The 13,564-nt window shown below is 39.9% G+C and overlaps 1 protein-coding gene across 1 annotated transcript in view; it reads right to left on the bottom strand.

The window, feature by feature from the left end:
- itfg1 (integrin alpha FG-GAP repeat containing 1) overlaps positions 1-13,564 on the bottom strand; it is a 152,463-nt gene that overhangs the window by 76,252 nt on the left and 62,647 nt on the right. The window contains exon 9 of the mRNA XM_053229421.1: positions 10,935-11,029. Coding sequence (XP_053085396.1) covers positions 10,935-11,029 — 95 coding nt within the window. The remainder of the gene's footprint in view (positions 1-10,934; positions 11,030-13,564) is intronic.

Raw genomic sequence — 13,564 nt, 5'->3', positions numbered from 1 at the left:
TACGATCATTACCAAGAGACAATAATTCAAGTTTATATAATGCAGTAAACATTAGGGATGGTCCGGACTCGTATAGGAGAGTGTGATGGAGTCGGCTAATAGGGTGAATCTGAATCTAGGAGTCTGCTCCTCCTTCTGCTGACTCATCCATCTATCTCTCTATCTCTCTCTCTCTCTCTATCTCTCTCTCTCTCTGTCCCATTAGAGCTGACAGAGAGAATCAGGAGAGGTGCAGATGGATGGACACCGGGTGAACCTGAGATCGTTTCTCTCTCTGATTAAACCTATCAGCTGACTCTGCTCTCTCTCTAATTCGCTCCTCCTCAGCTTCTACTCTTCAGCCCTCTTTTTCCCCCTCTCCGTTTCTCTAATGCGTCTAAAAGAAACCGTATATTTGGATGTACGCTGGCGTATTAAGCCGTGTTCAGATGGATGGATGGTGTAATAAAGATGTCGCGCCTCGCTCTCTCTCTCTCTCTCTCTCTCTCTCTCTCACACTGCGGGAGTTCTCCATCGTCCATAAGTGATGCCACATGATCATGTGACAGATTTTAGGCATCACAGCTCTCAATATCAATATAGATTTCCTAATTCAGCTCAGGACCTGACTGTATTGACTTTTTTTTTTTCCCCAAAACATGATTAAAATGACCAGAACTGTTATTGAGATTAATAAGAAATGTCATCTTCAATTTTCCTTTTCTCTTCTTTGCAATAAACATGAGCGTTTCCTGCAGCCTGTCAGCAAACACACAAGATCTGGTTTACTCACCACTACGTGCTTCATACAAAACTCTTAAGTAAGGAATAAAACACATGGTGTCATGCTGTCATAGGAAAATAATCAGTGATGGGGAGGTGTGATGAAGCGGAGATACTGTTACCACCCCAAGGTTGATTATTTTCCACACGTCCAGAGGTTTATTCGCCTTTATTTATTCATGAACGACGTGTCGTGCTTTTTATCCATTTGTAGTTACATTTAATGTTTGTGAAACAAGTTAGTTCCTGTTCTCACTTACGTTATAGCAGCTATAAACAGTCGTTTCCTCACCAGCCCCTCTTTTTTTCTCTCTTTCTTGAAAGTAGTAAGACAAAAAAAAAAAAAAGCAGATTGTCATGTTACCGAGAAACTGCAAAGTCTAAACTCCTCTGTCCGAAGATGTCGGAAAAGTTACAGCTTTACCTCTGACACTGGAGACTCCTTCCATAAAAGTTCAATAAATGTCACCACATCAACAATTACACATTTTTTCTTTGTAAAAATAACAACCTGTTTATTATTAGTCTATTAGTTATGTGAAGCTGTTACTATAGAAACGATAACGTATTTTCACCAGCGCGTTAATATGAACCTGTGATTTTCTGAATGCTGCTACCAGAAAAGTGTACACTGGATATCAAACACTCTGTATCCTTTGGAGAAGAGAATCTAAGGCTGAGAATATTCTCTACCTGACTCTCTCCTTCGACTCCCAGATTATCTCCAGACTGAAAAAGTAATTTTTTTCTCATCTCTGAAACATTGCAAAGCTCGCACCTCGTCTGTGCGGCTCTCTCGTCCATGCTGATTGGATGCCAAAAGTTCTGAGATGCTTGGATGACCATAATTCCCTCCACACTGGTATTAGTTCTAAATCTCTCAACTTCACTCCTTCATCAGCTTGCCATATCTTCCCAAATCCTCCGGGTCCTTCTTATCTCCTTCTTCCCTTCCAACCCCCTCGCACCTGCTGTATAGAACAGACAATCTCCAACACTCCATATTGGAAGTTTCTGTCCATTTGGACAATGGTTCTAAAATAAACATTATAAAATGGATAGTTTCGGGTTTTAAAATCTGATTGGCTGAACCACATCCGAAGCCGTTATAAAATCCTCGATCTGTGATAACTGTGCTATATCTGCATCACAATAGTTAATGCACTGGGTTTTAATCCAATTAAACTGTTACACTTAAGAAATCATATTGTCCATACAACAGTCTAATCTTTGCCTGTTATGTTGCTGAGCAACCAAAGCTTACTGATAGCAGAATACACTGCATGGTGAAAGAATAATCAATAATAAATGTAATTATCATTTATTGAACACAGGATTTTATTGGATTTTGTTTTGGTCGCTGTTTTATAAAAGCTTTGTGTTGTGCTTTTGAAAACACTGTGATGCGCGCTCTGTCGTGGCTTATTGCTCAGGAACACAATGGAAAAGAATTTAAAAACAACTCAAGAAGTGATACCTAGAAAAAACGTAGATCGTTAGTTTTGATCCCAGGAAAATTAAATGCAGAGACATTGGCTAATCTGATATTTGCAAACATTTACATACACTGTATGGATAAAAGTATGTAGACACCTGACCACCAGACTGTTGAACATCCCATTCCAGATTTATTCCCCATCGCTGTTATAATGAGCTCCACTCTTCTGGGAAGGCTTTCCACTAGATGTTGGAGCGTGGCTGTGGGGATTTGTGTTCATTCAGCTACAAGAGCATTAGTGAGGTCAGGCGCTGATGTTGGGATGTCGAGGAGGTCTGGGGTTCAGTCGGTGTTCCAGTTCATCCCAAAGGTGTTCAGTGGGGTTGAGGTCAGGGCTCTGTGCAGGACACTCGAGTTCTTCCACTCCAACCTTCACACACCATGTCTTCATGGAGCTCGCTTTGTGCACAGGGGCATTGTCATGCTGGAACAGGTTTGAGCCTCTTAGTTCCAGTGAAGGGAAACTGTAATGCTACAGCACACAGAGACGTTCTATACAACTGTGTGCTTCAAACTTTGTGGCATCAGTTTGGGGAAGAAGCACATGTAGGTGTGATGGTCAGGGGTGCACATACTTTTGGCCTTATAGTGTATTTTTAATACATAATCCATAAATGTTTGTCGTTGGATGGGTTGAGGCCAAAATGGTGTGCCACTTTGTCAGCTCTGGTCAGTTAAGTAAACAGCAATATCACTTTTTCAAACTTCATGAATAGAAAAATTGTTATGACGAGCTAAAATTAGCCAGTGAACTGTGTACCCTAGGGAGCTTACCTAGATAGCTAGTGTTAGCTAGACCTGCCCATGCATAAATTAGCAATTGTATTTTCAGGTGTATTTGTATTGTACCCAGTTTCATATGATTGAATGTTATCATTTTAACAATTAAATATGTCATTTATTCAGCTCGTTATCTCGTACACATCCAATGTAACTAGCCAGAGAAGGGAGTGTTTTGTTGGTATCCAGTTTTCTCAGCTACTAAAAATCTTCTTCGGCGATCAGCTTCCTTTCCAATATTGCAAAATCAGATATCTTTATTTTTTTCGGTGGATATTGTTACAGCGCAGCACATTGAAGGCATATTGCTAGCATACTCGATAAGTCAGTCATAAATACGACGGTGTGGTCTTACAGTGACGTCACATTAAACAGATTTCTGGAAGGATTTAGAGCGATTTTAGATGTAGTAACCTTTAATCAGTGTAAAATGTACTTAATTAAAGTTACAAGATTTAAAAAAATAATACTGCAGCTAGGAGAATGTAACTGTGAAATACACACCCACACGCAAACACACACACACACACACACACACACTTACACACACACACACACACCTAATCAGAGAGAGTGGGAGCCGGAAGCTAATCAGTGTCATCCAGGATAATCAGACCCTTCATAATTAACAAACTACGGAAAAAAAGTGACTCAGTCGCTCCTAATTATGAAGTGTTTATTAGAGGCGGCAAAAATTAAGAGGCAGAGTCAAAATCAAGAACACAGATCCCAGACACACGCATCAACATTACACACACTCTCCAAAACACACCGGGAGAGTCTAGACACCGGCATACACACCACGCGTGAGCTGCAGCACAATGCGCTATAAACCGAAACATACTGTAGAGGCGACTGTGTAATGTGTGTTTATATTTAAATTATAATTACCGTGCCTTCATACGATAATCATGACTTAATGCTGAACTCCAGTTTATCACAATTATTCAGCCAGTTTAGAAAAAAGTGTTTTCTTGCACTTATTTATTTTTATCATTTTGTATTCTTCCACATGGAGACATCTCTAAAAATTTCTCAGAATAATACACTTTTTAATAAAATCCAACAATTTTCTAATGACGAAATAAAAACATAATTAACTGATTTATGAAATAAATAAACAGGTACTATAGTATGTAACCAAACTGTTTTCCATCAAACATATCTGACTGGCAGCGAAGGGTGCCAATATTTATATTAAAAACAAAATCTTGGTGAAAAGATTATTAGAGAGAATATTTGTGACTGATTTTTAAATCAAATTCGATTCGTGTACAGACTGAGACCGAAACTCAAAAACAATATGACGATATTTAAAAAAATAAATAAAAAAAAAGGCAGTGTGTGCGATGGAAAAGCTTTAGAAGTGTGAATACTTTCTAATACCAGGACTCCCTCTCGTTCCTCACTCACCAGAGAGCGCTCTGTATTTGTTTTAGATTAGTTATTGTGTGAAGCTGGCTTTTCTCTGACATTCAATTCTCCTAGAAGTTCACACCACAGGACAAGCAACCAGGATTTTCACACCATCACACCATGGCACCTAAATGGAAGTGTAATAATACAGAAGCCTGGCGTGAACTAACGTCTGCTTTATCCATGTGAAACAATGCTCTTTTATTATCTTTTATTATCTTTCTCCTACTGCGTCTGGACCTCATACCTCCACGTTTTTATATTTTATTTCTTACAGCTTAAATTAAATACAAGTGAAGTCAAGGAGAGGAGATTTTAAAAATGCTAGAATTTTAAAAATGACTTGTTATTGAGTTCAGGAAAGTCTCTCGTTTTCAGAAGTAGGAAATGTCAAAGTGAAGAGTTTTCGCAGACACCAGAGTTTTCCCAGAGTGTTGAACAAGAACTTTGCACAACCATCCATAATCCAATCACAGCTAAAACCTGAACAAATAACACTGCTGTAGGTCATCAGAGAGACAGGAAAAAGAAGGAGGAAGATACAGACACAGAAACAGAGAGAGAGAGAGAGAGCTCTGTGTTTGAATTGTGGCGTTATATTACATTTTCATGATTGTAGAGACTAAAGTTTCAGAGTTGCGTAACTGTAAACAGCAGGCTTGAGCTGATTGATGATGGATATCAGGAATGACTGATGCATCCGATCTGTCATTATGATTTTTTTTTTTTTATACCACAATGCGGTTAAATTCTCGAACCTGATTGGTTAGAAGGTGTGCGTTATTTTCGTATAACTGCGTGGCTCGGACAGGTTACTATTAATGCGCTCGTTCTAATACGTTATTGTTTCTATAGTAACGGCGCATTTAGGGACATCAGGGACTTGTACGGCAGACGCTCCACATAATCTAAGACTAATAATAAATGGATTTGTGTTGTTGTTTAACAAAGTAAAACGTATAATTGTTGATGTAGTGAAGTTTTTTTTTGTTAGGAAACATTTATTTAACATTTATCGATGGAGTCTTTGTTGTAAGTGCTTTGTGAGACTCATGGTGCTTTGCAAAGTTTTCCAGCACAGGACAATCTTAAGGACAGAGGAGTTTACGCTTTCTGGTTTCTCTGTAAAATGGCAGGCTGTGTTTTGAGAGGGAGAGAGAGAGAGAGAGAGAGAGAGAGAGAGGGAGAGGCTGGTAAAGAACGACTGTTTATCGCAGCTATAACGTGAGTGCGAACAGGAACTAACTTGTCTCTTGGACATTCCACAACATTAAACTTACTATAAACTATAAACCGTTACGTGTGACGTGTCGTTCATTACCAAATCAAACACTGTAATTGTTGGCAAATCGCTGCAGTATAAGCAGAATAACACACTCCAGACCATGCGGTTATACAAAAATAATACACTTTGGCATGCTTTATTTTCGTACAGCTGCACGGTCTGTCTGTCGTGTGTGATTCCTTACGTATGATTTAAAAGTGAGAAAACTCAAACAGCTGCTCAAACAGCTTTTCATACCGCAGGTGAAAACTCACACATGTCTCTCCTGTTGTAACCATAGTGACAGCAATTATAAGCACAACTAGCACCTGGCCTACAAGGGTTGCGCCCATTACTTAAAACCACATGCTACAAATGAAAGACAGGAAAATTGATTATAAATGAAACAACGAGTGTTTGACCAATTTTCCATGTATTATTTTACTAAAATATATTAAACGCATGTATGTGGGAGATAAAACGGAGAACCCTTCAGGCACGTGAGGTGGTTTCTTGAGGTCGAGCCTGCTTTCTGCTCTGATTGTGTCACTTTGCTGCCCGAGGTGTTCGTTCAAATGTTATTTCTGTTACCAGTGAAACAGTATCAAGCATGAAAAAGCTCCCACAGCAGCGGCATAACATGATACATGAATGGCAGCAAAAACTTAGGGTCAGAAACACACTGGGTAAACCGTATTCCCTCCATCCCTGATAATACTATCGTCACAATAACAGTAATTAGGAAGTGTGTCTTGGGCTGTTGCTGTGATCAGGCAACTCAGCTCCTCTCATTACCTTTAAACCCGAGTGTGTATCAGTGTCTCGGCACACTGGCATTTTCATAATGACGTATCAGCCGATTTCACTGTCCACAGTTTCAGTGATAGACCCAGTGTGTTTTCTCTTCTAGTACGATCTAGTACGAGTTAGTTAATTCTTTAATTCTTTTCCTCTATGATTTGGCAAGACTTATTAAATTAGTCTGGTTGGACATTTTATTGATCCTTGAGATTACTGCTCACATAGGGGCACGATGTAAATGATCAGCCTCGTTAATTATGCACCTAATGATACGTAAATCGAAATTACAGATTATTAGCAGGCATAATGAATGAGGCTGGATATTTAACAAGATTCACCAAGATTACCGTTACCCATGAGAACAACAGTCCCCTTATTCAGTCTGCCTATGCATGAGGAATATCACGTACATCTCCAGTGCCCCGTCTCAGGAGACGCATATTTAGCAGCTACAACCGAGTTTCATTTACGTTTATTTACGTTTATTCTTATTTGTCACTGATAAAATAATTCACTCTGTTGTAGTTAGTTAGTCGTTTAGTATTTGGGGAAAGTAGGGTTACACAAGGTGTCCATGAACCAAGTGTAAGAAATAGGAAAGACTTTTAAACAGGAAAATAATATTTTGTACCCTGCGTCTGCGCTAACAGCGTATCTCGGCAGACGCACTGTTGGACGAAAGTGGGTTTCAAATGTCACACTGCATATTATCAAAATTTCACTTACACAGCTGCAAAATAAAGCCCTCAGAGTGAGAGAGACAAAAACAGGCAGAGAAAGACAGACGGAGAAAGAGAGTGAACTCATTAATGGCCTTCCTGCTGGTAATGGGGTTTTGTGTTGGATGGAGAGAGAAGCAGGCAGAATATAAATGTCTCGCTCTCAGACTGCACTTCCTCTAGCTCCAAGCTTGCTCTAGCTCTCAGCCTGGCTTGTCTTCCTCCCGAACCTAGCCCTGGCGCTTCATTAAGCCAAGAAATTAAAATCTGTGTCCCTGGTGGGCCGAAAACGAGGGACGCGCTCCGATCTGACAAAAGAAGGAAGCAGAGGGAAAACACAGCAGCGGAGACGGCTAATGGAGCGTCGGCTTTATGAGCAGTTTGGAGGGGTGGAGGGGTAGCGATAGCGGCGGAAACCTCATTAGGGTACGTGAACCAAAGCTAGACTAATAGACCTGTTAGTAATAAAATCGGACGACGTAACGGTATTGGCATTGGCTGATAAAGCAGTTACGATGTCTCTGTAAGTCTGATGCTCTTCTCAATAACCACCAAGCGCACTGGACATTAGAGGGCGCTAATCACACCAACAAAGTCACTGTAGGCCACAAATCTCAGCTCTTCTTTCTTTCTCGGACAGCTGTGTCATGGCCTGGATTTGATCATGTGATCACATGATAATTGGACAGCTACAGTGCCACCGCCAGTGCTAAGTAAAGAATACAACACTTCACAGTAAAATAAATAACAGTGTGGTGGAGTAATGAAGCGGAGTTACTCTTACCACCCTGAAGCTGGTATTTTCCAATAACAGCATGTCCTGAAGTGTTTTACTTTTCTCTTATACCACAGCAACTTGCCTACGATTATAATTTTTATTTATTAAAGAATCGTGCTTCATACTTTTTCTCCATTTATAGTTACATTTCATGTTGTGGAATGTCCACAAAACGTGTTTCCTGTTCTCACTTACGTTATAACAGCTATAAACAGTCGTTCCCTCACTCTCTTTTTTTCTCTCTCTCGATATTAATAAAATCTCCGTCTATCTGACTGGTTTTCAACCTTCCTAAGTTCTCCCACACCACCCCATTGCTGCGCTCCCTCCACTGGCTTCCTGTAGCTGCCCGCATCAGATTTAATCACTGATGCTTGCTTACAAAGCCAAAAACGGACCAACACCCACTTATCTCAAAGCACTTGTCACATCCTGCACGGCACCACGCTCCCTCCGATCCTCTAGCACCATCATCCACCACCATCTCTCAGGGTACAAGGAAGACCTGCGTCGAGACTCTTCTCTGTTCTGGTGGAATGAACTTCCCCTAGATGTCCGAACAGCTGAGTCACTGGCAGTCTTCAAACGACGTCTAAAGACTTACCTCTTCCTAAAGTACTTAAATTAGCACTTTATACATAAATAAATAAACTTTGTATTTAGTGCTTGTTACTGTATTACCTCCCCAACAGAGTTTTTGGACTGATAGTATTCTTAGTGTGTGATCTAGTGACCCAATATCAGAATATATTCATTGATAGAGACTTCAAAGCACTTTTGTAAGTCGCTCTGGATAAGGGCGTCTGCCAAATGCCATAAATGTAAAAGTAAATCTATCTATATTAGTATTTTCACTGTTTATTCGAGTTTGAGAAGTGCACAGTCACGAAGCCGTGTTGAACTAAAGCTATTTGCATCTGCCTGATTTTTTTTTTTTCAGCTCATATTACCTGAACCTTCATGTGGACGTATTTAAAAACGAGTAGATGGTAAAAACAGGACTAGCGCTGAATCATCTTCCTCATCATTTATACACAGCTTTCGTACCTGCTGCAGATGGTTTACATTCTAACACACACACACACACAGACACACACACAGACACACACACACCTCACAAATCACATTACAGAGATTAAGATGTCCCTGGGCAGGGCGCAAATGAAAATGGCAACTAATTATGGTGTGATGCGCCAGTCTAACGGCTGCAGCCAAGCAGCACAATGTGTTTCCTTGTGTTGCTCCCTTTTGTTTCTTCCTTTCCTTCTTCCTCTCCTTCTGCATTTCCTTACTACAATACTACGTGCTAAATGCATCTATTACTTAGCCGGGGATGGTGACGATCATTAAAGGCCGCTATTTCTACAAAACGCTCACAAAATTCCCAAAAGTGTTACGTGTACTCTCTTGTTTTGCCCAAAGAAAAACAAAACTACAATTTTGCCCGATTTTATGTCTTTGTTTTTTGTCTGATTTTATACCAAAAAAAAAAATAGATAAAATCCAAACACAAACCTGTCCACACATCACATACAAAATGGTGTTTCAACTATGGCTATGTTCTAAAGAGATGAAGAAAGGAGATAAACGAGCAATGAATAGAAGAACAAGGAGAAAACTGAAATAAACGAGCTCTTCTTCCTCTCTCGGTCTCCGCAAGTGAAGACCATCAGCCGTGACAAGCCAACAAAAGCCGACACGTGTTTTCCCACCCTCGTCTTTCTCTCTCTCCCTCTCGCTCTCTATCCATCTCTCCTTATTGCCTTTCTCTCTGTGACAGGCGTACAAAGGTGGACACGTGCCATGGGACTCAGTGTGTGTGCTTGATATGTATGTGTGGTGATGACAAAGGCCATGTGCTCCATGTTATCTGTGTGTGTGCGCGTGTGTGTGTGTGTGAGAGAGAGAGCAAGTGCAGAGATAAACTCATGCCCTTCATTATGAACGTGACATTCAGAGTGTGAGCTGCCCATCAAAAGCAGCCAAAAGGACGGAGTGTATAATAATCGTGACAGATGATGAGTTGTGGATGAGATTACATTCACTCGCTGTGTAGCGAGAACATATGCTCGTGACATTCCTCTACAGAGGAGCTGCTTCAATCTCATTGGCCAGGATTTTAACCAATAGGAACCTCAGCAGACACCATGTTTGAAAAACTCTTGCTTTTAGGACCTTGCCTACAGACGTTTGTTTATTCGAATTTACTTGCTAGTTTATGGACTTGAATGAACTAGCGGCAACTTTTCTGCTAAACTTTTCTGCCTGTAAACATACACAGACCACTCTTAACTGCTAGTTAGCCTTACCTGCTTACAAGTTAGCCATATAAGCTAGCTATATGAGCTGTGATGTCATGGTACATTAGTTAATTAATTTTAACAGAATGGCTCTTTGTGATCTGCAAACACAAATCTGAATGTTTCACACCTAGACAAAAGGGTTCTTCAAGGTTTCACTGGATAATTAAGGATTCATTACTTACTTCATTGCTTTCTACTTGGAAGTTGTTCTGATAACGTTCAACATAGGCTTCCTTATTTTTACAGAAATCTGGATGTATATTTAGATGCCTAATAAACAAGCCAGAGGAAACAGTGGCAAGAAAAAAAAAAAAAACTCCCTGACATGACATGAGGAAGAAACCTTGAGAGAAACCAGACTCAAATGATATAATGGACAGTAGAAAAAAAAAAACAAAGTAGAGAAATATCTTCAAGATTAATACAAGTTGAGTCACTTTAACTCAGCAGTGCTCTGGAAGACTGAAATATTTTAATAGCTTGTATTGAGAGTTAAAGTGATTATTTCACCCAAATGGCACAACAGCTGGAGAAACAGAAATAAAAAAAAAAATGCACAGGGAAGATGAAGAAGTAGTCGTGCATGATGGACTGATGATGGAGGGTTACGTACCTCAGGCTGGCCAGGCTTTGCCAGGTAAATGGCGCTTTTGGTACACGCGTCGTCCATACAGACGGGCAGGAGATGATCCTGAGAACCGTCACCATCTGAAACCACAACAGACACACAGGAGGAGAGAAAAACAAATTTAATAAAATCACAATTTCAGAAATACCAAACATTCCTGTTTGACACACTGTACCCCTTTAATATGATCCATTGTTGATAATCCTGCCTCTGATGTAAGTGCGCAGTGAGATTATTAACATGTATTTAACAGGCCAATCAGATCCCATAGGCAGCTCTGGGCTTTTAGACGCACAATAATGGAGTGTTAATGGGAGAAAGAAAGGAGTGGGAGGACGAGTGTTCTGCAATTCAACACTGCTGTCAGCCTTTATCTTTCGATCCTCTCTCTCTCTCCCTCTCTTTTTTTCTCTCTCAGCTCTGATCAGTACGCAGATTGAGGTTTAGCGAGGGGAAGGAAAAAAATGATGGAACGTGGGAAGAAAACAGAGAGAGTGTGCGAGAGAGGAATAAATAGAGAGATGAAAGAAGAAAGAAAAATTCGACAATTTTAAGAGGATAGATGGATAGATAGATAGATAGATAGATAGATAGACACAAGGATGTTTAGATGAACAAAGAGATAGATGAGCCCATAAAAGGAGAGATGGAATGACAGATGGAGGGAAGATGGCTTATTGAACCCATATGGATGGACTGATTGGTGGCGGATGGAAAATAATTCATTAATGCCATAATGAAATGGGAAGGAAGGAAGGAAGGAAGAAGTGATATGTGGATTGATGGATAGATGAAAATAAGGATAAACATATAAAAAGATATGTTGTTGATGTTATATGGATGAATAGATTAATAAATAGAGGAAAGAAAATTAATTGATACCAGAAAAAAGGATAGATGGATGGATGGTAAACTTTATAATGGAAACAACAGATATCCAGTACAGTATTTTAATATAAGTATTAGTCATGAAAGGTTTGGAAGGTGGAGCTGCGGGTGGGTGAATGAGTGGTGGAACAGTTTGGATTGTTGGATGGACATTGTTGAATGGCTGGAAAGGTGGATAAATAGATGGGTGGATGGATGGAGAAAGAAAGAAAGATGTAAAGAAGATACTTTAGTGATGCTATAAGGATGGATTGATAGATGGATAGAGAGAAAGAAAGATGGAAGGAAGATACTTTAGTGATGTTATAAGGAGAGGTGATGGATGGATGGGCAAAAGTGAAGTAAAAAATTTCACTTTTATTTAAAATTTTCAAGAAAGATTTTTGAGTTTACAGACCACTGCATGTAAAATGGAGTTTTTTTTCGTTTAGTTCTTTCATCATTTGAAGTAAATTAGCAGTTTTAGTGGGTTTGTAAAATTCAAGTGAATGATGTAATAATAATAATAGTAATAATAATAATAATAATAATAATAATAATAATAATAATGGTCCACGTATTTTTGATCTATGTATTTTTATTTGAATGCACAGTTACAGTTTGAAGTTACATTGAAGTGCATACAAATTCTCGCTGTCATCGGTGATGTTGATTCTGTCTGTTATCTCTTACAAGCTCCACCCCTTTCATTATGTGATGCATTATGGGAAAGGTTAACGAAAAACGTGTCCACTTTACTCACTAGACGGTTAAACACGAATCTTTCTTTTTTACTAAACTTCATTGTTCATATTTCTCAGTGTGAACACTCCATGTGAATTTGTTTACAATAATACAAAAGGATGTGTTTTGAGGTATAAAAGAGAGCTTGTGCGCTGTAGGAGAAAGTCAGTGTGCATCACATTAATCGGCTCATTCAAGTGTGAATCCTCCAAAGAACCTCTCCAGGAGCAGAAGCACAAACGGACAGCTGGCTGTCAGTGTGCACGCATCAAAGGTCCTTCTAGCTAGCGCGAGCTGGGAGATGCTGCTAGCGTGTGGTCGAGAACAAAAGCTATTCAGGTTTCAACTGCTAATGAGCTTCAATCGGCGAAGGCTACCGAGGCGCATCCGTTTGCTAATGAACTCGTGAAGCTCCCGTGGGCGTGTGAGCACACCGGATTAGCACTTCAGCACGAGATGCGAGCTAATGCATGTTCTTGTGATGATCATGGAGATGCTATTAGGCTCATGAAGTCTCTTCTGTCGTTAGGACACACTGGCGAAGCACACACTAAGCCCGAAGCGTGCTCTAATGAACACACGCAAACACACACACACACACACACACACACACAACTTAATGACTAGAACTTAAATGTCACATCCCATTATGAGCATCGCTCTCGCCTCAAGAAGAAAAAAAAAACAACTAGATAGTGGAAAAGTGAGTGCAGCTCCCTCCATCTAATTTTTTTTCTGACAGCCAAACGTGTTTGTGCAAGTTCAATTAATGAGTAATTCCTTCAGCTGTCACTTATTAAAAAAAAAAGAAAGAAAAGAGCAATTACCGCTCTGATAAAGCAGATGGACTGTTTTGTCTGGCATATGTTCTGCATTCATTAGGACGTTCATAACAGCAACACACACACACACACCATCACAAACACACACTCACACTCACACACCCACAACCAGGGAGTTCAGAGTTACAAACACGGTTTATGTGGATGTGTTAATGTGTCTCA

The sequence above is a fragment of the Pangasianodon hypophthalmus genome, chromosome 25, assembly GCF_027358585.1.
Source record: "Pangasianodon hypophthalmus isolate fPanHyp1 chromosome 25, fPanHyp1.pri, whole genome shotgun sequence".
In the NCBI taxonomy this organism is placed as follows: Eukaryota; Metazoa; Chordata; class Actinopteri; order Siluriformes; family Pangasiidae; genus Pangasianodon; species Pangasianodon hypophthalmus.
This window is presented reverse-complemented; position numbering and strand designations above follow the sequence as displayed.